Source organism: Pavona decussata, unplaced genomic scaffold, assembly GCF_977016875.1.
Source record: "Pavona decussata unplaced genomic scaffold, jaPavDecu1.1 SCAFFOLD_102, whole genome shotgun sequence".
Taxonomy (NCBI): Eukaryota; Metazoa; Cnidaria; class Anthozoa; order Scleractinia; family Agariciidae; genus Pavona; species Pavona decussata.
Window position 1 is genome coordinate 343089 of NW_028145517.1, and position 23764 is coordinate 366852.

Genomic DNA, 23764 nt, shown 5'->3' on the forward strand with positions numbered 1-23764 from the left:
TCATTCTCGGCAACAGAACCTTATCATTGAAGGTCTGTTCTTCGTTGCACCTCACGCCAGGTGGAGTTGCCTGTACAGCCAAGCTGCTGTCATTCCGACGTACCGTTTATTCATCCCCTGGGAGATTTCCTCTAGCCTGGTAGCAAAGATCTGCGCTAGGCACCAATTGATTTAAGGCTAATCGGGCCGACCTCGGTTTGTTTTGTGTCCAAGTTTTCGTCGTGGATATAGAATTCCAGGGCATGATATATAAATGAGGTAAATTTAGTGTACTCTATTGAGATGATACAGAAGCGGAATTGCAAAAAAAAAAATTCAAAAAGAAAAAAAAAGGCTTTTAAGTCTAATCTTGCCTTTTTTACGCCTTTAGAAGCCAATAACTTTCAATTGTGAACAGGCTCCCGTAGCCGGATTGGGCGAATGAAACGGCGAAGGAAAAGGCGGCGAGCGAAGCGAGCCGAGTGACCGCTCCTTCCTTCGCCCCAGTCCCCCCTCGGCCAGCTCCCCTCTCGGTACAGTTTTCCCCGGGCTCGCTTCGCTCGCAGTGTTTTCTTTCGTCCTATCCCCTACCGTAGCCTATTCACAGGCTAATTCATAGGCAAAGGTCCTTTGCGGCCTTAAACGAAGAAAAGATCAATTCTCTCTCCTGACTCCACGTCCTCCCCTCCGCCCCGCCCTCAACTCTAAACTATTCCCTTTAATTGATACGGAGGAAACGTTTTTAGTTAATGTTTGGGAGGGGAGGGAGGTTCACTGAGTAGACTGTTAAGATTTTGATTTGAGAGAGAGAAGAGCAAAAATACTCTTTCAAAATGTAAAATTGCAATTGTCTGTCATCTCCTTCCCCCGACGCTTTCTAAACTTTTTTTTTCATGATATTGACGTGACATACACACGCTCACTCTTACAATATGCAATATCCCGGATCTTTACAGACAGTCACGCGATCAGACAAGATTTACTTTCGTTTTCGAACTCGATGCTCTCTTGTTCCCTGATAATTTTGGCTTTGAAAACCAACCCAAAAAGGCGAAATCCGAAAGTGAAAGAAGAAGAAAGCGTCACATTGCCCAGCTTGACGGATCTGTTCTTATATAGTTTGAATTGGATCAGTTTCATTTGTAGCCAGTGAAAATATTTGGAAACCCAGAAGCCATGCAATATGGCGAACAAGTGAAATAACCAAGTAGGTAAGTACAGGCAATACTTAGCTATCTGTATCTTGAAATGCTGTTTATAAACCTCTAGATAAACAGGTCAAGGGAGTTGAAACATTGTTTAATGCCTTGGTTGGTTGTAATGCCTTTGAAATATTTAGTTTAATCACAGGCATCTGCTTTCTGCTGTCGGTCGTTTTAGCGACATCTACGAACGAGAAAGTAAGAGAATAGCAATCTCATAGCTTGATTATGGATCCATGATGCAGAATCTTCAGCTATATTTTAACGTTTAGATTTCGTTGTCTTCGTCCGCCATCTCAGTTTGTCCATAATAAAGTAACCTTAATTCAGTCAGTTAGAAATGTTCAGTATTATATGGCAATAGTATTAGTCGGGCCGGATCATTTCGGTTCGCAAATTAATCAGCAGCCTTCCACCGCTTCTCCGGATAAAAACAACTAACAAGAACATTTATTAATAAACAGAAGACTTAAAATACCGTCACCTTTGTTGGCAGATCGTCTTATAAACCCTTTTATTTTTGTAAGATAATACCGTGTGATCTGTTCGGATTATTTAGCTGAACTTGAAAATCGCTGAAAATTTTAGGGAACGGTAACTCATCCCTAATCGAATTTGTAAGCTGCTGTCACCTGGTTTTCGGAAAATACTAGCTAGCTACTAACATATTTCCCTCAGAAACAGAAGGGGTTGGATTTCGAGTAGTAAAAAATTTCGTGATAATATTTAAAGAATTTATTCCCATTAATCCGAGTCTCTAAGATACGTGGGTCATGCCTTCACCAAAACATTAGCTCCAGCTCCTGTCCTGCTCCACGCCAGCTGAACTTCTAAACAAATGTTCAGTTAATATATTTCAAGATATTATTCACTGAAAAGATTGCCTCCCAAAGTGGGTGGAAATACTGTTTGAATGTAGGGTGGTTTGAACAGGAGCAAGGTTCATGTTTGAAATACCTGAAATACCATTCTGTTATACGGCTCTCTTTCAGCTCTTTGGCCCTTAACTCACTGAAAAAGCAATTTGACTAATATCTACTTTTTAGATAGGCTTGTTTATGTTTTCATACCAGAATAAGCTACTTGGTTCCCATTTCCACTCTACATGATGTGAAACAAGAAATGTAAACTATAATAAATGTCAATCAGCCTTTGAAACAAAATCATGTCAGGAAATTTTCTGTAATTTATCAAGGCCGAAAATTTTGGAATTTATTTTCATCTTAATTTACGTATTTAAACTGGGGATATACTGATAGAATCCTGTAGTTGATGTCTAAGCCAGTGTCTGACTATGCCTGTCACTATACGAAGCATTGTGCAATAGTCTATAGGTCAATAGTTTGTCTAGTGTGACGTAATTGTACTTGTATTGTCAAGTGGCGTGTCAAAGTCCCAAGTGATTTTCCACCCACGGTTACATGTGACTGTAGCGTGTGACCCCTCCATAACTTAGCGCCAATCCCCACTTGAACCCACTCAATTTGAACCTTCCTGAGTACGTTAGTTTCCACTCTTCAAGTACTGCAGGGTCGTGCTCCACATCCTACCCTCCCTCCCCCCCCCCCCCCCACCCTTCACCGATAGCCCTGTCAAATCCCATCTTTCACCTTTCACAGTTACACCAGCAATCATTCTGTGATAATATCAAAATTTTCCCAGACGTTTCACAAGTTTCAGGGCGTTTTTTTAAATATTAAAGTTATTCAGGTTCAAATAATTCGCCGCGGGCAGATTTTTCTCTCCCCCGTTAGGGTTATAGTTTCCATGTCACATACGTCCTTCTATCAATGATTTCGCTGATGTAGTACGCACTACTATTGTACAGAGGTAATAGTATTTATTGTCGTGGGCAGCCTGGTATGGAGGGGTTGGGCAGGGGTGCGAACGTATATAAAGTTTTGTTTAGGGATTTCACAAGTCAAGCAGGAGTGTAGAAGAGATAGGGAAAGCTGTCATTTAAGGTAATATAAATAGGTTTTTCAAGAAATCTCGTTGCCCTTTGACGACGATTTCTGCCTATACCCTGGTTCACACTTAGGAATCCTTAATTGCAAGAATATAACCTGGATACTAGGATTTTTGGCAGGAAATCTGTCGCTACTAGTGATCTTTGTAAGTGACTGAAATAACCTGTACAAGCGCTTCGAAGAGAATTTTTTTGAGGTTGTTAACCATAATCGTTTCGGTTTTCTTGGGTAGTTCATCCAGAGAAAGGGAGAGAAAGATATACCAGCTGATATTAAATCGTGTCAAGAAATACTCAGCGATTGGTATGGCTTCCTCATCTGGAACATCGGAGGAGCAGCGCCGGTGGTTAGTTGTGGGGATTGCTCTTCATCATGTTCTAACTCCATGCCTCAGAGACAAAATTAAGAACGAAATGACACCATTCTACCAACATGTGGTGCGAAACTTTGGATTGGACAAACAGACGTTTGGTTTTCACAAGAAAACCATTCCACCATCAACAATAAACTTGAACTACGGAAGCATTAACAATAATGCTGCAACTCATCGGCATCCACGCTACTACGACTACTGCGTAAAGGACGAAGTTTCATTGGCTAAGCTCTTTATGAAGCCTTTTATGGCGCAGTTCAATGCGTTTGACCATTCCTTCGATTCTTCAGCAGCTCTGGCCGTTCTCTTTGGAGCATTGCCGTTCACGTCTGTCAAACGGTTTGCTGAGGACGTGAGGTCCCAAGTTCGGAATGAATGGGCACATTGCAACTTCACGATTTGGAGTGAAGGACATTACAATATCTGCTTTGATCTAATGGAGGCTCTGATTACAAACCTGCGCTTTGCACCTGCTGACAAAGCAAAGATCCTGGATGAACTCACGTTTTGGAGAAAGGAAGGTATGATAGTAATAACTGCTATCTACTGTAACTTGTATGAAAGCCATCACTCGCATAACAAACCATCATGCAACCTCGATGTTCATGATATGCTCTTTAACGTAGCATTTGTATTTGTCAAGTAACCACAGAACTTTATTGATTTGTTTCAGTTTTGGTATTTTCAATAACTGCACAGTGAGGACGAAAAAGGTAGAATCCGGGCACGATCCTGGAGTGTACTCGAGATTTGTACATGTCACGCTTAATGATAAAAGATAAAGCACTTGATCACGGAAAATAGTCTTCAGAGTTTCATTATACAACCTTTAAGTGTACATAAAAAGACACGTAAAATTTGATTTGGATGGAGTGGGCCGATTCGGTGACCTTGCGCTGGTGCCAATGCAAACGTCCCAACAGCTAAAGATTGTTATTAAAAACTGGATCATTGTATAATGCAATTCCAGGGTTTTGATTGGCTTAGCGGCCATGGTATATGAGCCATTATACCATGACCGAGACGTAGCGACCATAAATTGTTTTCTGGTTGCTCTTGAAAAGGAAATCAGCAATGCCTACCAATATTTCTTGATTGTTTTTAATAAAACAATTATTCCACTCGCGCTTGTTGGATATGAGAAGATTATAGCCAACTCGGCGCTACGCGCCTCGTTGGCTATCTATCATCTCATATCCAACGTGCGCTCGTGGAATAATTGTTAATTATATTTTTGCTATAACTCTGAGTGACAAAACAGACGTTTATATATAGGATTTCATTCATGCATAGTGAGGGATTTCATGGTAACATCGCAAGAGAGTCTTTTTTAGCACCTTGTAAAGGGTAACCACTTAAGTAGTACAGTTTGTAGCGGAGAGTCCTTTTTGGCACTTTGTAAGGGTGACCAATTTAGTAGTGCATTTTTTTAGGCTTGATACTAGTACACTTAAAAGTGGAAATTGTGTTCATAGTTTGGAAAATCAAAAAGGCGGCTCAAACGACAACAAGATTAAATACAAGTTGAAAAATAAACCGATAAGTGAAGAAGACAACTAGCGTGGAAGTTAACGTTTGGTGCATAAACTTTAAGTTAACCCTTATGACGTTCTTTCGCTTTACGTTTCTTTTCTTTCAACACAGGAATTGAGTTATGTCTTGGTAAACCACTTGATGACAGTCTTCTTCATGTCATTCACAGTGAGGTTCAACAACTTTCTGACTCGCTGGGAGTGCACAAAGATAGAGAAGAAAAAGATGTAAAAAGCATTTGTTCTACTCTTTCGTTATTTAAGTCTGAGTTTGACAGAGCCATTCGCTCGCTGGAACAGCAACAATCAAGTTTGCAAACAGGTTGTGAAGAGCTTAGGAACAGGCAAGATATTTTGCAAGAAGAAATGAGTACGAAAGACAAAGAACAGCAAGAACGCCTCAGGACATCCGAGTTGCACTGGAAATTGAGACAAGAACAAGTAGAAAACCTTTGTAAAGCAATGGAAGTCAAACGTGTTGCTATGCAAGGTGATTTGGACATACTGAGAACAAAGATGGACAGTTTGGCCTCTTCAGATGATTTCAAAGAGGTTGTGTTTGACGCTCCGGAACAAAACAAATGGTTTACAGGAAGAGAAAAAGAAGTAGACCTGCTTGAAAAATGCCTTCCGTTCGGGAGTGAGAGTGGATTGAAGATGGCGGCCATCTGCGGTCTTGGAGGATGTGGCAAGACAACTCTGGCAGCTCACTATGCGTGGAAGCATAAAACGACATACGAGGGAGGTGTTTATTGGATATCCATGGAGGATGACAGAAAGTTGGAAAACTCCATGAATGACCTGGCGTTACGATTAGGAATGTTGGCAGAATCGTTCGATTTGACGCTCTCCAAGGTTCTAACGTGGATCGCCAACCTAAAAGTGCCATGGTTGCTGGTTCTTGATGACGTCGATCAACTGAATCTCTCTGAGCAAATGCACAAGATTTTGTCTGGTCGTTGGAAAAGGCAGGCAAGTAGCCACGTGCTGTTAACAACAAGACGTGAACCAAAGGAAGTTTGTGAGTCTGTAAATCTGGAGCCATCTTGCTGTGTTGGTGTATTTGCCTTCGCAGAAGACGAGGCCAAAAGGTTTGTTATCACCCGAAGTGGTGTTAGTGACTCTACGGGGCAAGAAGTGGCGTTAGATGAACTTGTTCGTGAACTTGGATGTCTCCCTCTTGCTTTAGAACAAGCTGGTGCGCACATCAAAGCCCTTCAATGCCCCGTCCGTAACTATACAGAGGAGTACAAAACTCAACGGTTAAAGTTGTTGAAACAGCATCCACGGGCAAAGCCATCATGGGAATACGAGTCTGAAAATCGCCTGGCAGTGCACACCACATGGCTTTTAAACTTTGAGTACGTAAGAAAATCATCGAATGGAGAGCTTGCATCCAGTTTTATTCAAGCTGCTGCTTTTTTAGAACCAAATGAAATCCAAGAAGAACTAATCAACACTCAGCTGTTTTCTGCTGATTACCCATCGCGTGAAACGTCTGACGTTGATCTGGTGAAAAAGCAGATCATAGACATTTTGACTAAGTTTTCACTTTTTCAAAGAAAGGCTTACCGCTCCCTTGGGTTACACCGTCTAGTTCAGGAAGTAATTCGTAGCAGAATGAACAATAAAGAAACTGCGTCATCCTTGCGTAGAGCGGTGGCAATTCTTCATCATTCCTTCAATGTTTGCCCATCGCCTGACCAAATCCTTGCCGATATCACAGCAGGTGTAAAAGAACAAGCATCGGAGTCCGTCGCTAACCCCTCTCGTTTCCATTTGTGGTTGAAGTTAACAAGCCATGCTTCAGAGCTACAGCGGCATCTAAAGTCTTTTCTGGACCAAAAGGAAATCCAAAGGGATGTTAAAACGATGGTTTTAACTCGTGAAGCTTCTCGTGTTGTTTACGAAAGTGCGTTACAATTTAGCGTCCGTGGCCATCACGAGGAAGCAAAGGAAGCCGAACGATTTGCATTTCAGATTCTGGATTCGTGTGTGGCTGATAGCGTAACCGTAACAATCGAAGACCTCGCAAGGCTCTTCCCCCACACTCTACCCCTTCCTCAAATATTGCAGAAAATAATTTTGTACTCGTCTCGTACCCCAACAAACAATGAGAACTTTGCAACTGATGATCAGAAATGTGTTTCTATAGATGAGATTCGTCTACGAGGAAACACCTTTTTCAAAGATGAGCAGTTCGAAGAAGCAGTTGAGTCTTACACTGAAGCAATTGAAGCAAGCAAGCAGGCAAAATGCCTGGATCCGCGTTTGTTTCACAATCGAGCAACTGCATATCTCAAACTGAGAAATTTTGAAAAATGCCTCCAAGATTCCGAGGAATATATCAAAATACAGCCTAAATGCTGGAAAGGATACACTAGGAAAGCTTTAGCTTTACTTGGGCTTGGAAGAAAGGGTTCCGCAATGTGCTTTGCAGCTATTGCATACTCTCACGACACAAGATCCTGTCGGCGTTATGAGGCTTTCCAAGGTGCTTTCAAATATATGGATGAAAAGTGGGAAATTGTTGACTCCTCTGAGGCCCTTAAGCGTTCCATTCTGCGAAACAAAAGCATCAACTTGGGAAAGAAAGTCCTACTTCTTACCAACGACCATTATGAAATAGTTGGTGGACGACATACCCAATTAAATGAGATGACTTTGGTTTTGAAGAATTCCGATGGTTCTAATGACATTGTGGACACCACATTGGCGGCTTATGGCGATGGAAAGGACGTTGTTATAAAATGTGATGCACTTCGTTTCTGCAAGGAGTGCTTTATTCAAAACATCTCCTTTGAGGCACAAAGTACAATTTTTGTTGGACCGGATGGCGATGTGGAATTCACCAACTGTAAATTTAAGAGCACCGACGCATCATTTTCAGCAATAGTAGTTTACGGAACAGCAAAGTTCATACAGTCATACCTGACATCTTTATCAGGACTTTCAAGGCACTTTACCATCAGAGCTCAAGCTGTGTTATAGAAGGCGGAAGGTACTCCAGCTGGTTTGAAGTGAAGAGTGGCGTGCGACAAGGGTGTGTGATGTCTGGCTTCATCTTTGTCCTGATCATGGACTGGGTCATGCGGCACACAAACGATAGAAGACGCGGCTTGAGATGGAAGTTTACATCGGTTCTAGAAGACCTGGACTATGCTGATGATGTTGCTCTTCTCTCAAGCAGATTTGGTGATCTACAGGATAAGACTGACAGGCTAGTAGACATTGCTGGTATTGTGGGACTCAAGATCAACCCACACAAAACAAAGACGCTTAGAATGAACCACAAATGCACAGACAACATCAAGGTAGAAGGAGAGGGTGTAGACGACGTGAAATCCTTTGTATACCTAGGATCGGTGCTAGACAAACATGGTGGCACACAGGCAGACATCAAGAGGCGACTAGCAGTAGCCAGAAATGCATTTACCAGACTACAGAGCATCTGGAGGTCACAGAGATTCAGCAACAAGACCAAGCTGCGTATCCTGAACTCCAATGTGCTGTCTGTGTTACTGTATGGGGCCGCTATGTGGAGAATAACGACAGTTGATCTCAACAAACTTGATGTATTCCACCGCACATGCCTAAGAAGAGTATTAAGGAGATTTTGGCCCTACCATCTGAGCAACGAAGAGCTATATGAAGCATCAGGGAGCATGCCAGTGTCCACCCTCATACAAGTGAGAAGGTGGCGTTGGATAGGCCACGTCTTGAGGAAAAGTCCTAACGACATCTCAAGGACTGCACTAACGTGGGCACCCGAAGGTAAGAGGAAGCGAGGCCGGCCAAGGGAAACGTGGAGACGAACTGTGGAGAAAGAAAGGAATCAGCTGGGTTGGCAGTCATGGGAGGCTGCTGTCGCCTCGGCGGCAGACCGGGATGGGTGGCGCAATCTTCTCGCCGGCCTTAAGAGTCCACGTGGGCCCAAAGAGGATAAGTAAGTAAGTAAGTAAAGTTCATACAGTGCACAGTCAGTGACAGCTTAGGAGGTGGAATTACAGTGGAAGGTCTGGAATCGTCAGCTTCATTGATAAAATGCAAAGTTACTGGAAATGGTAAAAAACCATGGGAAACGTCAGGCATTAAAGCTTTTGCCGGCGGGCGCTTAGACATTCATGAGTGCCTGATCAATGGAAACACTGAAGGAGTTCATGTTTTTTACTTGTCATGGCAAAATGGTGGTTTGGCGAAGGAAGTCTTGATAGAAGATTCCGAAATTTACGACAACAAATACGAAGGTGTTCGTGTAGCTGGAGCTCAAAATTCGAGTTGTCCTGTAACCATACGCAGGAATAAAATTTACCACAACAATGGGCATGGCGTTGAGGTGTCATTCCATGCTAAAAACGTACGTTTGCAGGAAAACACTATTTTCGAAAACTTCTGGTGGGGAATTTGGGTGCAGTGCAACTCCAGTGGTTACTACGATGGTAACGAGATTTGTAACAACAAGATGGGTGGAATGCGAGTAGGAAAGCAAAGTCCAGGAAAACCAGCATGTGTGGTGGAAAAAAATTTTATTCATGACAACTGTGGACCTGCCTTTCACGAAGCATTGCATGTTTTTGAATACTTTTCTTTTCCAGATGATCTTCAGGAGCACTTCCTAAGACACGAGCAGAGAAACCAAGAGTGTTTGCTTGGCGCCAAGAGAACCGAATTTAAAATCGATGTTTCCTGTCCTAACGTAGTCTTAGCAGAGTTCAAGTCCAACAACCAGTGCGATCGAAATTCCATACCAAAGGCCAACTTACAGTCAACTTCTTCGAAAACAAACTGTGCCTTTTGTTTTCGGCGCGAAGTTAAATTAAAATGCTGCAAGAGTTGTATGACAGCAAGGTATTGTGGAAAGGAATGCCAGACGCTCCATTGGGGAAGGCACAAGTACATCTGTGCGGCTATAGCACAAAGAAACGCCATAGAGGTTTCGATTCCTGTCTGTGATGGTATTCAAACTCGAATTTGTACAACACATCCCAGTCTTGATCCAACGGGACCCCGCTATGCACCCCGTCCTCGAAAAGATGGAACCCGTTTTGTTGTCAAAATTCAAACTTTCGAGGGGTTGTTTGCAGGTGTATGCCTTGATTCTAGAGGATATGTTAGTGATGAATACAATCCTGAAAAAGCGAGCATGACTATTTATGACCGCAGCCGCTACGTCGATTTTAAAACTTCTAAACAGCCGCGGCTTTATCATTTAGTCATGGAGTGTGGCGTAATGGGATCCAGCATGTACCTCGCCAAGAAGCTGTTTTGTTGGGCAGCATACAAAGATGGTAAAACCCTTCGAATTTTCACTCACGAGTTTCCACCCGTTCAGAAGTGGTGATAGGCGCTAAGCATTGGGATTAGCGGGCGTTATGAGGTGCAATGGAATTTGTGGTTCCTTATCTCTTGTTGATTCGAGCTAGCCTAGTACATTTGCAATGACGCAAAGTTCGAAAACTTTATGAATGACCTGGCGTTGCGATTAGGAATGTTGGCAGAATCGTTCGATTTGACGCTCTCCAAGGTTCTAACTTGGATCGCTTAATACTGGAAATGGCCAAAAACCACGAGAAATGTCAGGCATTAAAGTGTTTGCCAGTGGGCGCTTAGACGTTCATGACGGTGCCTGATCCATGGAAGCACTGAATTAGTTCATGTTTTTTACTTGTTATGGGAAAATGGTGGTTTAGCGAAGGAAGCCTTGATAGCAGCTTCCGACATTTAAGACAACAAATACAAAGGTGTTCGTGTAGCTGGGGCTCAAAATTCGAGCTACCCTGTAATCTTTCGCGGGAATAAAATTTACCACAACAATGGGCATGGCGTTGAGGTGACACTCCATGCTAAAAACGTGCATTTGCAGAAAAAAACACTTTTTTTGAAAACTTCTGATGAGGAATTTGGGTGCAGTGCAATTCCAGTGGTTACTTCGAAGGTAACGAGATTTGTAACAACAAGATGGGTGGAATGCGAGTAGGAAAGCAAAGTCCAGGAAAACCAGCATGTGTGGTGGGAAAAAATTTTATTCATGACAACTGTGGACCTGCCTTTCATGAAGCATTGCAATTTTTTGAACGTATTTCTTTTCCAGACGATCTTCAAGTGCACTTCCTAAGACACGAATAGGGAAACATAAAGTGATTGTTGAGGGACAAGAGAACCGAATTTAAAATCGATGTTTCCTGTCCTAACGTAGTTTTGGCAGAGTTCAAGTCCAACAACCAGTGCGAGCGGAATTCCATATCAAAGGCCAACTTACAGTCAACTTCTTCGAAAACAAACTGTGCCTTTTGTTTCCGGTGCGAAGTTGAATTAAAATGCTGCGAGCGTTGTATGACAGCAAGGTATTGTGGAAAGGAATGCCAGACGCTCCATTGGGGAAGGCACAAGTACGTCTGTGCGGCTATAGCACAAAGAAACGCAATAGAGGTTTCAATTCCAGTCTGTAATGGTTTTGAAGTTCGAATTGGTACAACACATCCCAGCCTGGAACCAACGGGACCCCGCTACGCATCCCCTTCTCCAAAAGATGGAACCAGTTTTGTTGTCAAAATTCAAACTTTCGAGGGGTTATAGTGTGGCACATACCTTGATCCTAGAGGATATCTTAGTGATGAATACAATTCTGAAAATTAAAAGCGAGCATGACTATTTATGACCGCAGCCGCTACGCCGATTTTAAAACTTCTAAACAGCCGCGGCTTTAATTATCATTTAGTCATGGAGTGCGGCGTAATGGGATCCACCATGTACCTCGCCAAGAAGCTATTTTGTTGGGCAGCATACAAAGATGGTAAAACCCTTCGAATTTTCACTCACGAGTTTCCACCCTTCCAGAAGTGGTAATAGGCGCTAAGCATTGGGATTATCAGGCGTGATGGGGTGCGATGGAATTTGTGGTTCCCTTGTCTCTTGTCGATTCAACAGATTCAGCATTTGCACTGAGGCTTAGTAGGGTACCGGACCTTTTTACAGGACCGGTGTAAAAAGGTAAAAAGGTGTAAAGTGTACATTTGTCTCTGTCTTCTCCTTTCGATGTTAGTGGTCGCGATATGGAAGACATCAGCTAGAATGTAAGAATCTATACCTTGTTACACGGAAATTAACCCGGCCGACTTAAGGTTATTTTAAAATATGAATGCTGTTCTCTCTTAGTCTATGAAGTCAGAAAACTTTGATGTTGATACATTCCAAAGGCCATTGCGTTCCAAATAGACTGATACAAAACCAAGAACGTTGAGTCTGGGATTTTCCAAGACGTTAATAACACTCCAAGAGCCCTATTATGATGGCTGATATTGACTTGGGGGCCTTTTTTTACATTTTTCGTTTAAGAAGTTGAGAAATTTGTCACCTCCTGGTGTATCTTACGTCAGCGCAAGGTTAACAACGTTTTATTTCCAGGTTCAAATGGCCGCAAATTAAGGACACGAACTTTCAGCTCAGCTTGAACTCCAGTTTTCGATGTTTTTTATTAAAAGAAACTGAGCGTATTCAAAGGTTGAGTGAGTGAGTGAATGTGTATTTCCCGGCTATAACTGAAGTACACACTGGAACGTGCTACATATAAAATTGCTTTGGAAGTGAGGACTAAAGAAACCCTCAAGGGCTTTTACAAAGTAGTCCCGCTTTTAGTTACTTACACTCTATATAAATCATTTAGTTGCAAATTGGTATCAGTGCACAATTATCAGATCTCATACGTGTAATTACAATAATAGTACTTACTGAACTATAACTAGCATGTGAAAGGATAAACTGTTTTAATTTCCTTTTGAATATTTTTATAGATGCTGAAAAATTGTCTGATGTTAAACGGTATTCTATTCCAGATATCAATCATCTTGTTTCTTGCAGAGAATTTACCATAATTGGTTAGGCTAACAATCTTATGTGGAGTTGTGCATTTTCCATACAAAAGGTGTTGAAATAAAATGGGAGTAATTAGAAAATCATTTATTTGAAAAATGTTTAAAAGACCTAAATGACTAAACACCGGAAGAGGTGGTGCTGTGAGAACGAAGTTAGAGAAATACAAGCTGACTTATTAAAGTCACGAAAATGAACGTTCAAGGAAAATAATGCGACAGACTGAATGCACTGAATGCGCAGCCTTTCAAATGTTATTCTGTTACCTGGAGCCTGAAATCGAGCTTGAATAACATTCGTACCAATGACATCGGTGCAGTGCTCTACCAACTGGGCTTTCAAGTCAACTATGAGCTCTCTCGTACGAACTGGTGACGAATGAATAAATGAACCAGCATGAGAGTGAAACTTATGAACAGTGATTTATATGACCTGTGGATGAGTGCTACAAAGCTCAAAACGGATGGGAACGTTCTTAACGAGGACAGATCTAGACATGAAGCAATGCATTATATATAATTTATCCTTTCCCGCATTTTTCATGAATCGCTCGCCAACGAGGTTTCTCAACGAATTATGCATGCATTGTTTCTCTTAAATACTATTGAACTGAATGGATGTGTACGCTGTGAATCACTGTTGAACGTCTAACAAATGCTAACGTAAATGCTAGTACAAAGACGACAAGAAGAGCACAACTCCACCATCAGAACGCAATCTCAAAAAGATGCACCACATAACGTTTGCAAAGTCCACAATGCTTTTCATAAAAAATAACGCTATTAAAACCAGAACTTACCCCCAGGACTCTGGGAACCCAATCCAATTTTTTTTTCGATTTCCCCAGAGTCTCTCCAGATGACAAACCACTAGCCAAAAGACCTGCGAATTCTGGGTACGAGATGGAAAATACGCTGAAGTAAAAAGTAAATATAAGTTCGGTTTTGCAATATCAACGAGTAAGAGAAAACGTTGAGTATTTATTTTGTTTGGGGTATCACTTTTGTCAACATCTTTTAAGACCTGTAAACTGTAACGTCACAGGAAAAAAAATCTAAAATCTCAATTTTACTCGCTCCTAGACAAGCTTTACTGTAGCTGTGGTGCAATTTATTTTGCCGTACAAGATGGCTCTGGACAAAACCCTAAACTGCGACCATTCAAATGAAAGCTGATGTAAATTGTCTTGTGGTACGGGTGTTTTATTTGTTTTTACATTTTCCGTTTAAGAAGTTGAGAAATTTGTCGTCGGTCTTCTTATGGAATCTGTAGAAAATTTTAGGGTTATGTCCGCTGCTCAAACACAACAAAGTTGTAACATAAACTGCATATTCTTGAAAACAAAGCGTAACTCGAAAAAGGTATTGTTTCTACGTTATGATATGAAAAGTTGATACTATATACTTCCGGTGGCGTCCTATGGTGTAACATACGCCAGCGGAAGGTTAACAACATTTCATTTCCAGGTTCAAATGGCCGAAAATTAGGGACATGAGGTTTCAGCTCAGCCTGAACTCCAGTTTTACTTAAAATATTGAAATCGTGAATTCATGTCGCCAGCTGAGCAATCACTTTTAATATGAAATTCTTACTTGAGCAGCAATAATTCTAAAAATCTTAAAATACATGACTGTGTATGAAGCTTATATATCTTTGAAATGCATGGCTACCCCCAATTTGCTTTTAACATTGCAATACTCGTTGCTATAAAATCTGCTTTTGCCACATAAACTGCGCAAAAATACTTTTGTGTTTTAGTTAGTAGTTGAGGACCCAAGTTTCTCGGATCATCCGAAGATGCGCAGAACGTCTACACAGCAGTAAAAAGAGGCGCCGTCCTTAACTGAGTGAACGTATTAAGACTGTTAAGAAGGTAAATTGTAGGAAAAGGTAAGAGCGTGCACCATGAAGACTGTTAGCAGTAAGGTGCCCGTATTAACCTTTCTGCCCTAAAAAAATAATAACACAAAAACTAGAACCATGTCAACTACAAATTGGAAGAGTTTCTTCCAGTCACTGCTCTGCACCATGAGCTTAGGCAGAGCTTTCGTTGGTAGTTCGGTATCCTGTTCCAGCTGGCTGATCAATATACGTCATTACTGGCCGATCTCTGGACCTTCTGAGTCACTCTTCTGGCTGGTTCCAAAACAGCAACAGCGGTTCAACCCTGGGAGGGGGGTGGGGACTGAAATATTTTAAAATTTTCTCCAGTCGGGCGGGTTAAAGTTGAAATACCGTTTCCACCTAGCCAGATGCAGGTGAGAGTCTCTCCCTTTCGCATAGGCCTCTTTCGTGCTCGAGTGGAGACAAATACGGGACTGGGGAGAGTGAAATAACAAGGAGTACGGGGAACGATGGGAATCGAGAAGACTGAAAGGGGGCTTTACTCGCTCTTCCCATCGTCCCCCGCGCCCTCTTTCTCTCCATTTTCGTTTTTCTTCTCATTTCCGACTTTTCGCTCCTTTGTTTATCAAGGGGCCTCTGCGGAGGAGAGAGGGTGAGAGTGTATGAGAAGCAAACCAAACTGATTGCAGGGCTCATTTCTTCGGTTAAGGCCATCTGGCCCCAGTTGTTCAAAGGCCGGATATTCCTTTATCCGGTGGATAAGGCGCTTTTCAGGTTCTAAAAAGTACTTCACGTTAAATGTTGTCCAAGGTTTTCGTACACTCCCAAACTAAGCTGTGGTTAGAGTGTTCATATTCGCTTGTACAAGAGGAAATACTGAAATCTTTGCACAGATTGAAACTGTCGGATAGTGACTTATCCACTGAATAAAGTTATCCGGCCTTTGAACAACTGGGGCCTGGTGCCAAAGTTTTACTCTCTCTATGAGGTAGGCCACTCTCACTTTACGTCGGGATCCGTTGTTGTTGGGCCGGAGAGTGTATATTTCTGTGCATACTTTAAACAAACAAAAAAATTAAGTTTAGTTGCGTCGTTTCTGGTGTTTTGTCGTGACGTTGGCGTGACATGCTTGGCGGTGCATGCATGCAATGTCCCGGATTTGGTGACGTCAAGACAGTCACGCGAAGGAAGACAAATTACTTTTGCTTTCACTGTCGGCAGCTGGTTCTTGGTACCCCTCCGAGAATTTTGATCTAAAAGGATTCTGAAAAAAGTCTAACACGAAGAAACGTTAGAGGATAGACGAAGAAAACCAACGAAAGAAGTGCATTGTGGTCCTAGTTAGTAAAGGTTGGAAACCAACCTCGAGATTCCGAGAATCTGTTTGTAACCCCCAGGAAGTCCTAATACAGCAAAATCTGCTGAGCAAGTGCATTCATACTTGGTAAGTAAGCACTCATTCAGCTCATCGCGGTTTCATGAAGCGAAATAACGTTTTAAAACTCCAGTTAAGCATGCCAAGTGCCAAAGGACGCTTTGTCAACACGCGCGCAAGCTATCGAGCGGAACAAAGTCCTTAAAATATTTGACTGCGAGTGCAGTTGACAACCGAACATGTCTGTTTAGTTGGTCTGTGAGGGTTCCTTGTCGGCTAATATAGTTAGATGTACTAAAGAGAATGTAAGAGATTATGTTCTCACAGCCAGCTTTTCTTCACGAAAGACGGATATTGAATCCGTTCCAGACGATCCAGAATGCTTAAAATTCATGTCTGATAGAACACCCTCGTCGCCGTGTCACGGTTTGCTGACTATTATAATCATACAAGACACTTATTAAATCCATTCTTCGAGTTACGACGGTGACTCCAGTTGAGATCGAAATTGAAATAATCAGTCCATTCCAAAATAATAAGGCCCACTGTTTTATACTCTTGTCCAGCATTATTATTCCTTAATCCCTCCTAATTAAAATTCTTAATGAGATGGACTCAAGTAATTATAGACCTATTTCACTACTATCTAATTTTAACAGGATCTTCGAAAAATTAAAGTTCAAACACCACGAGTTGAAGTCTTATCTGAACAATCTTACAATATTCAAGGCCCCTGTTCGCAGGATTCCGGTACACAGAAACTCTTTTACTATGCGGCATTCTATTTCTCTTTAAGTTTGCCTAAGAACGGTAAACATGGGTAAATTATTCTTAATACCACAGTTGAGTGATCAAGTATGACTCAAATTGACAGACACTGTTTAGGCATAGTAAGATTCTGTGACGAAAACGGGCGTCACATCTCAAACCGTTAAAATTTAAATTGAAAATAACAAATAACGATACCAAGCAGAGGAAACAAAAAACTAGTGCACGTTTGTAACTTATTGGAGCCCGAAAAAGCCTTTGTTGGTAGATTTCGAACTTTCAAACTCTCGAGAACAGTTCATTCAAGACACGTGATTAACATTCGCTCCAACCATATGCAAATTACATTCAAATCTCTACGTGACAAGGATTTTAATTTCTCACGATATCGTCTTGCTCCCCTCTCTTTCGGCTTCAAGCAACTACACAGACCCACATATTACACACGCACAACTCTCACGCTCCACAACCTTGCACGAGGTTCCTTTCGTGGAGTGTATAATTATTTATTTTGGGGTAAATTCTGCTATTCTACCTCTTCTAACAACGGTGATCAGACAAACACGTATTATGCGCTTCTAACAAGGTTCACCGTCAGTTTTTCCGCTACAAAGGTTCCCAGCGCTGTCTCAGCCTAGTTCGCGAAAACGGCAGGAAATCATGCTTTCATGATGTTGCCAGTGTTGTAACAATGCAGTGCAGTGTTTCAACTAGGCGTAGTACTGAAAATTCACTATCAAACGCTCTCATTATTGTAGGCCCTGTCTCCAGTTAAGAACAAGTGAGAACATTGAACAATTGAACCAGCTCGTATTAAATGAAGTGAAAAGATGGACAACTACTAACATGGCCTCTTCAGCAGCATCCTCCACAGAGCAGCGTCGGTGGTTAGTTGTGGGGATTGCTCTTCATCATGTTCTAACTCCATGCCTCAGAGAGAAAATTAAGAGCGAAATGACACCACTCTACCAACATGTGGTGCGAAACTTTCGATTGGACAAACAGACGTTTGGTTCTCACAAGAAAACTGTTCCACTATCAACAATAAACTTGAACTACGGAAGCATTAACAATAATGCTGCAACTCATCGGCATCCACGTCACTACGACTACTGCGTAAAGGACGAAGTTTCATTGGCCAAGCTCTTTATGAAACCTTTTATGGCGCAGTTCAATGCGTTTGACGATTCCTTCGATTCTTCAGCAGCTCTTGCCGTCCTCTGTGGAGCGTTGCCATTCACGTCTGTCAAACGGTTGGCTGAGGACGTGAGGTCCAAAGTTCGGAATGAATGGGCACATTGCAACTTCACGGCTTGGACTGAAGGACATTACAATATCTGCTTTGATCTAATGGAGGCTCTGGTTACAAATCTGCGCCTTAAACCTGCTGACGAAGCAAAGATTCTGGATGAACTCAAGTTTTGGAGAACGGAAGGTATGGTAGTAATAACTGATATCTAGTGTAACTTGTATCAAAACCATCGCTCGCATGACAAACCATCATTGCTTAATGCAACCTCGATGCTCATGGTAAGCTCTTTAACGTAGCATTTGTATTGATTTGTTTCAGTTTTGGTTTTTTCATTAACTGTACAATGAGGTAGAATCTGAGCGCGATCCTGGAGCGTACTAGAGATTTGTACATGTCACTTAATAAAAGATAGAGCACTTGATGACGGAAAAAGGTCTTCAGAGTTGCATTACACTCTGTTTTTTTTTATATAAGAACGTCTAATTTTGGAGCTGAGGCTGCACGTTCCTATATTTTTTTGCGATTTCAGACTGAAAACGTTCTTAAGATGTTCTTAAATTACATGGTATACACCACATGTATTTCAGTAAATCGATGCGGACGCACCAGGATACCTGTCCAAGTGCATTGCCTCCTGAGATATGATATCAAGAACTGATGATTATATGACAAACCGAGATGTGTGTCACCATTGTTAATGTTATACAAAACATGCCCTTAAGTATTTTGGTTAATTTACATTTGTTACTTTGATTTTATATACAGATTATCCAAATAAAAACCGCGTTCTTAATCTACTCAGTCTGAGGAACGTTCTTAATACGTTCTTAAAATTTTGGTTAATCTCAGCCTCGACGTTCTTATAAAAAAGGTTCTTATAAAAAAAACAGAGTGTATACAACTTTAAGCGTACACACAAAAAAATGTGGAATAATTTTATTTGGATGGAGTGGGCCAATTCAGTGACCTTGCGCCGGTGCCAGTGCAAACGTCCCAACCGCTAAACTATATATACACCCAAAGATTGCTATATTCTTACCAGAACTCTGAGTGACAAAACAGACGTTCATATATAAGATTTTTTTCATTCATAGTGAGGGATTTCATGGTAACATAACAAGAGAGTCCTTTTTGGCACTTTTTGAAGGGCTACCACTTTAGTACTGCAGTTTTTTGAGCTTGATACTAGTACACTTAATAGTGGAAATTGTGTTAAAAGTTTGGAAAATCAAAAATGCGATGCAAACAACAACTATGAAGCGTAAGTTAAAAAATAAACCGACAAGTGAAGAAGACAACTGGGATGGAAGATAACTTTTCGTGCCCATAAATGTTAACACTTATGACGTTCTTTCGCTTTATGTATGTTTCCTTTCGACACAGGAATTGAGCTATGTCTTGGTAAACCACTTGATGACAGTCTTCTTCACGTCATTCGCAGTGAGGTTCAACAACTTTCTGACTCGCTCGGTGTGCACAAAGATAGAGAAGAAAAGGATGTAAAAAGCATTTGTTCTACTCTTTCGTTATTTAAGTCTGAGTTTGACAGAGCCATTCGCTCGCTGGAACAGCAACAGTCAAGTTTGGAAACAAGTTGTGAAGAGCTAAGGAACAGGCAAGATATTTTGCAAGAAGAAATGAGTACGAAAGACAAAGAACAGCAAGAACGCCTCAGAACATCCGAGTTGCACTGGAAAATGAGACAAGAACGAGTAGAAAACTTTTATAAAGCTCTGGAAGTCAAACGTGTTGCGATGCAAGGAGATTTGGACATACTGAGAACAAAGATAGAAAGCTTAGCCCCTTCAGATGATTTCAAAGAGGTCGTGTTTGATGCTCCGGAACAAAACAAATGGTTTATAGGAAGAGGGAAAGAAGTAGACCTACTTGAAAAGTGTCTTCCTTTCGTAAGTGGCAGTGGGTTGAAGATGGCCGCCATCTGCGGTCTTGGAGGATGTGGGAAGACAACCCTGGCAACGCACTATGCATGGAAGCATAAACAGGAATACGAGGGAGGTGTTTATTGGATATCCATGGAGGATGACAGAAAGTTAGAAAATTCCATGAACGACCTGGCGTTGCGGTTAGGAATGTTGGCAGAATCGTTCGATTTGACGCTGTCCAAGGTTCTAACGTGGATCACTAAACGAAAAATGCCATGGTTGCTGGTTCTTGATGACGTCGATCAACTGAATCTCTCTGAGCAAATGCACAAGGTTTTGTCTGGTCGTTGGAAAAAGCAGGCAAGTGGCCACATCCTGCTAACAACACGACGTGAACCAAAGGAAGTTTGTGAGTCTATAAGTATGGAGCCATCTTGCTGTGTTGGTGTGTTTGCCTTCTCAGAAGACGAAGCACAAAGGTTTCTTGTCGGCCGAAGTGATGTCACTGATGCTACAGGACAAGAGTTGGCATTAGATGAACTTGTTCGCGAACTTGGTTGTCTCCCTCTTGCTTTAGAACAAGCTGGTGCGCATATCAAAGCCCTTCAATGCCCAATCAATAACTATCTTCAGGAATACAAAATTCAGCGGTTGAAGTTGCTCAGCGAACATCCACGGGCAAAGCCATTGTGGGAATACGAATCTCAAAGCCGCCTGACAGTGCATACCACATGGCATTTAAACTTTGAGTACGTGAGAAAATCACCTCATGGGGAAGTTGCATCCAGTTTTGTGGAGGCTGCTGCGTTTCTGTCGGCTGAAGAAATTCAAGAAGAGCTGATCAATCATCAACTGCTTCCCACTGATGATCCTAGTCATGAAAAGTTTAACCTCATGATGAAAAAGCAGATCGTAGAAATTTTGACCAAGTTTTCACTCTTTCAGAAGAAGAATACGAACTCCCTTGGATTGCATCGACTAGTTCAGGAGGTAATTCGTAGTAGTCTGACCACCGAAAAAATTACTTCGTCCTTGCTTCAAGCTGCGCGAATTCTTCATCAATCCTTGCGCGACTGCCCATCGCCTGACCAAATTCTCGCGGATATCGCAACAAGTGCACCGGAACAGCCATCTACATCTGTGGCGAACCCCTCTCAGTTGTATTTGTGGTCGAAGTTAACCAGTCATGCCACTGAGATACAACAGCACCTGAAGTCACTTCTGGACAATCAAAGCATTGAAAGAGAAGTAAAAGCCGTGGCTTTAACTCGTGAGGTATCTCGTGTAGTGTATGAAAACGCTGTACAATTAAGCGTCCTTGGTCATCAAGAGAAAGCCAAAGAGGCCGAAAGATTTGCTTTACAAATTCTGGTTTCGTGTCAGAGTGATCCCTTGGCCGTTACTCTTGACGATTTACGAAACCTTTTTCCTCATACTCTGCCTCTTCCACAGGTGGTACAGCGAATTATCTTGTACTCATCTCGGCCTCCGGTTGATAATCAGAGATTTGAAAATGATGAAGAGAAAAAAAGTGTTGCCATAGATTCGATTCGTCTGGAAGGAAATGCCTTTTTCAAGGAAGGGCGTTTCACAGAGGCAGTTGAGAAGTACACGAAGGCAATTGAAGAAAGTAAGGGAACAAAAGCCTCAGATCCACGCCTGTTTATAAATCGAGCAACTGCGTATCTCAAAGTAGGAAGTTTTGAGGAGAGTCTTCGAGATGCCGAGGAATATATTAACTTTATGCCCAACTGCTGGAAAGGATACACAAGAAAGGCATTGGCTTTAAATGGAATTGGAAAAAGGCTTCCAGCCTTATGCTCAGCAGCCATCGCCTATTACCATGAAGAAAACTGTTGTCGCCGTTATGAGGCTTTTTACAGTGTTTTTAAGGAGCTGGATGGACATTGGGCGGTTATAGACTCTTCTGAAACACTAGACATCGCACTTACTCTGAATCAGAAGTCTTGTTCAAGAAAGAAAGTTTTGTTACTGCAAAGTGGAGAATATGTTACCAACCGTGGCGGGTTTATGTCACAAATTAACCTTGTCGCCGTAAGTCATGCTGAGGGTGCCACAATAACAAGTGATGAACTTCTTCTCTGCAAAGATTGTTTTATTGAACATATCAACTTTAAGACGAAGAATGGTGTTGTTGTTTTGCCTTATGGAAAAGTCGACTTCAGTAATTGCAAATTCCAGTGCACCTCAGTGGAAAGGCAAGCCATTCAAGTTAGCGGGACGGCTACGTTCATTAAATGCGAAATAAACAACAGCAAAGGTGGTGGAATGGTAGTAGCGGGTCCCAAGTCCTTGGCTACTTTAGTGAAATGCCATATTAGTGGAAATGGAAGTAAACCAATACATTCGGCTGGTTTAAAAGTATTAGATGGTGGATGCCTAGTTGTGCAAGAATGTCTTGTTCATGGAAATACTGAAGGAATCCACGTCGATTCTACTTTTCCGGAGTTAGTCGTGGCAAAAGAATTAACACTGACTCATTCGGAAATTTACGACAACAAATATGAAGGCATTATTGTGACTGGAGTTCCAAACGCCTTTCCATCTCCATCTGTCACAATAGAAGAGAATAAGATTTACCATAATGGCGGATATGGTGTTCGTGTGTCATACTGTGCAAACAACGTACGTTTTAAGAGAAACGTGGTGTTTGAAAACTTCTGGTGGGGAGTCTGGGTGCAGTGCAACTCCGGTGGCTACTACGAAGGCAACGAGATTTGTAACAACAAGATGGGTGGAATAAGGGTTGGCAAACAAAGTCCAGGAAAACCAGTATGTGTGGTGGAAAACAATGTAATTCATGATAACTGTGGGCCGGCCTTTCACGAGGGATTGCGATACTTCGAATTTTATTCCTTTCCCGATGAATTGCAACCCCTTTTTATGAAACAACTCTTCGAAACTCACTTGAAATTAGATTTGGCCCCTTTAATTAATCAGGGTGATTTGAAGGTGGACAGGGAGATTTCTCTCCCAAATGTTGTTCAAGCTCTGTTTAATTCCAGTAATCAGTGTTTTCAAAATGAAAAAATGCGAAACCACACACAGAACACAGCCGCAAAAACAATCTGCGCCTATTGCTTCAGAAGCGACACAGTTCTTAAATCTTGTAAACGCTGCATGACTGCGAAATATTGTGGGAAAGAATGTCAAACAAAACACTGGGGAAGGCACAAATTCATCTGTCAAGCTTTAGGTCAGAAAAACGTCATAGAAGTTTCTATCCCATATTATCCTGGTTACGTTTCCGAGGGTGTTTCTTCGACAAATCCTGATCTAGAACCCACTGGTCCAGATTATGCACCCTTACCCCCAATAGATGGAACACGATTTATTGTAAAGTTACAAACTTACGAAGGATTGATAGATAACGTGATGTGCCTTGATGGGAGAGGATATGTCAGTGACGATTACAATCCTGAAAAAGCCGGCATTTATGTTTACGATCGCAGTCGTTACGTTGATTTTACGACTGCTGGTCAACCACGGCTCTTCCATTTAATCATGGAGTGTGGCATTGTGGGATCCAGCATGTATCTCAGTAAGAAGCTTTATTGTTGGGCCGCATATAAAGATGGCAAAACTAAAACTCTTCGAATTTTCACTCACGAGTTTCCACCAGTCCAGAAATGGTAAGGGACGCTGAGAATTAGTGGTGACTATAAAGACGATATAGTTTGGGAATTCTAGCTACT

At 41.8% G+C, this 23764-nt stretch overlaps 3 protein-coding genes across 4 annotated transcripts in view; all 3 read left to right on the forward strand.

The window, feature by feature from the left end:
• LOC146471456 (uncharacterized) overlaps positions 1 to 23748 on the forward strand; it is a 46225-nt gene extending 22477 nt beyond the window's left edge. Inside the window, exons 1-3 of one of the 2 annotated variants that reach the window (XM_085119930.1) lie at positions 15737 to 16214; positions 17672 to 18348; positions 19549 to 23748. In XM_085119930.1, the coding sequence (XP_084976056.1) occupies positions 17760 to 18348; positions 19549 to 23705 (4746 nt within the window). In that variant the 5' untranslated portion in view covers positions 15737 to 16214; positions 17672 to 17759 and the 3' untranslated portion in view covers positions 23706 to 23748. Of the gene's footprint in view, positions 1 to 15736; positions 16215 to 17671; positions 18349 to 19548 lie in introns of those variants that run through there. The other variant, XM_085119931.1, reaches the window with a different exon arrangement.
• LOC146471448 (uncharacterized) overlaps positions 1 to 23764 on the forward strand; it is a 217558-nt gene that overhangs the window by 144814 nt on the left and 48980 nt on the right. The gene's annotated exons all lie outside the window — the stretch shown is intronic.
• On the forward strand, positions 3351 to 13011 carry LOC146471457 (uncharacterized). The gene is made up of 3 exons (XM_085119929.1): positions 3351 to 4045; positions 5169 to 7968; positions 9017 to 13011. Exons 1-3 carry the CDS (start codon positions 3457 to 3459, stop codon positions 10395 to 10397), a joined length of 4770 nt encoding a protein of 1589 aa, XP_084976055.1. The 5' UTR covers positions 3351 to 3456; the 3' UTR covers positions 10398 to 13011.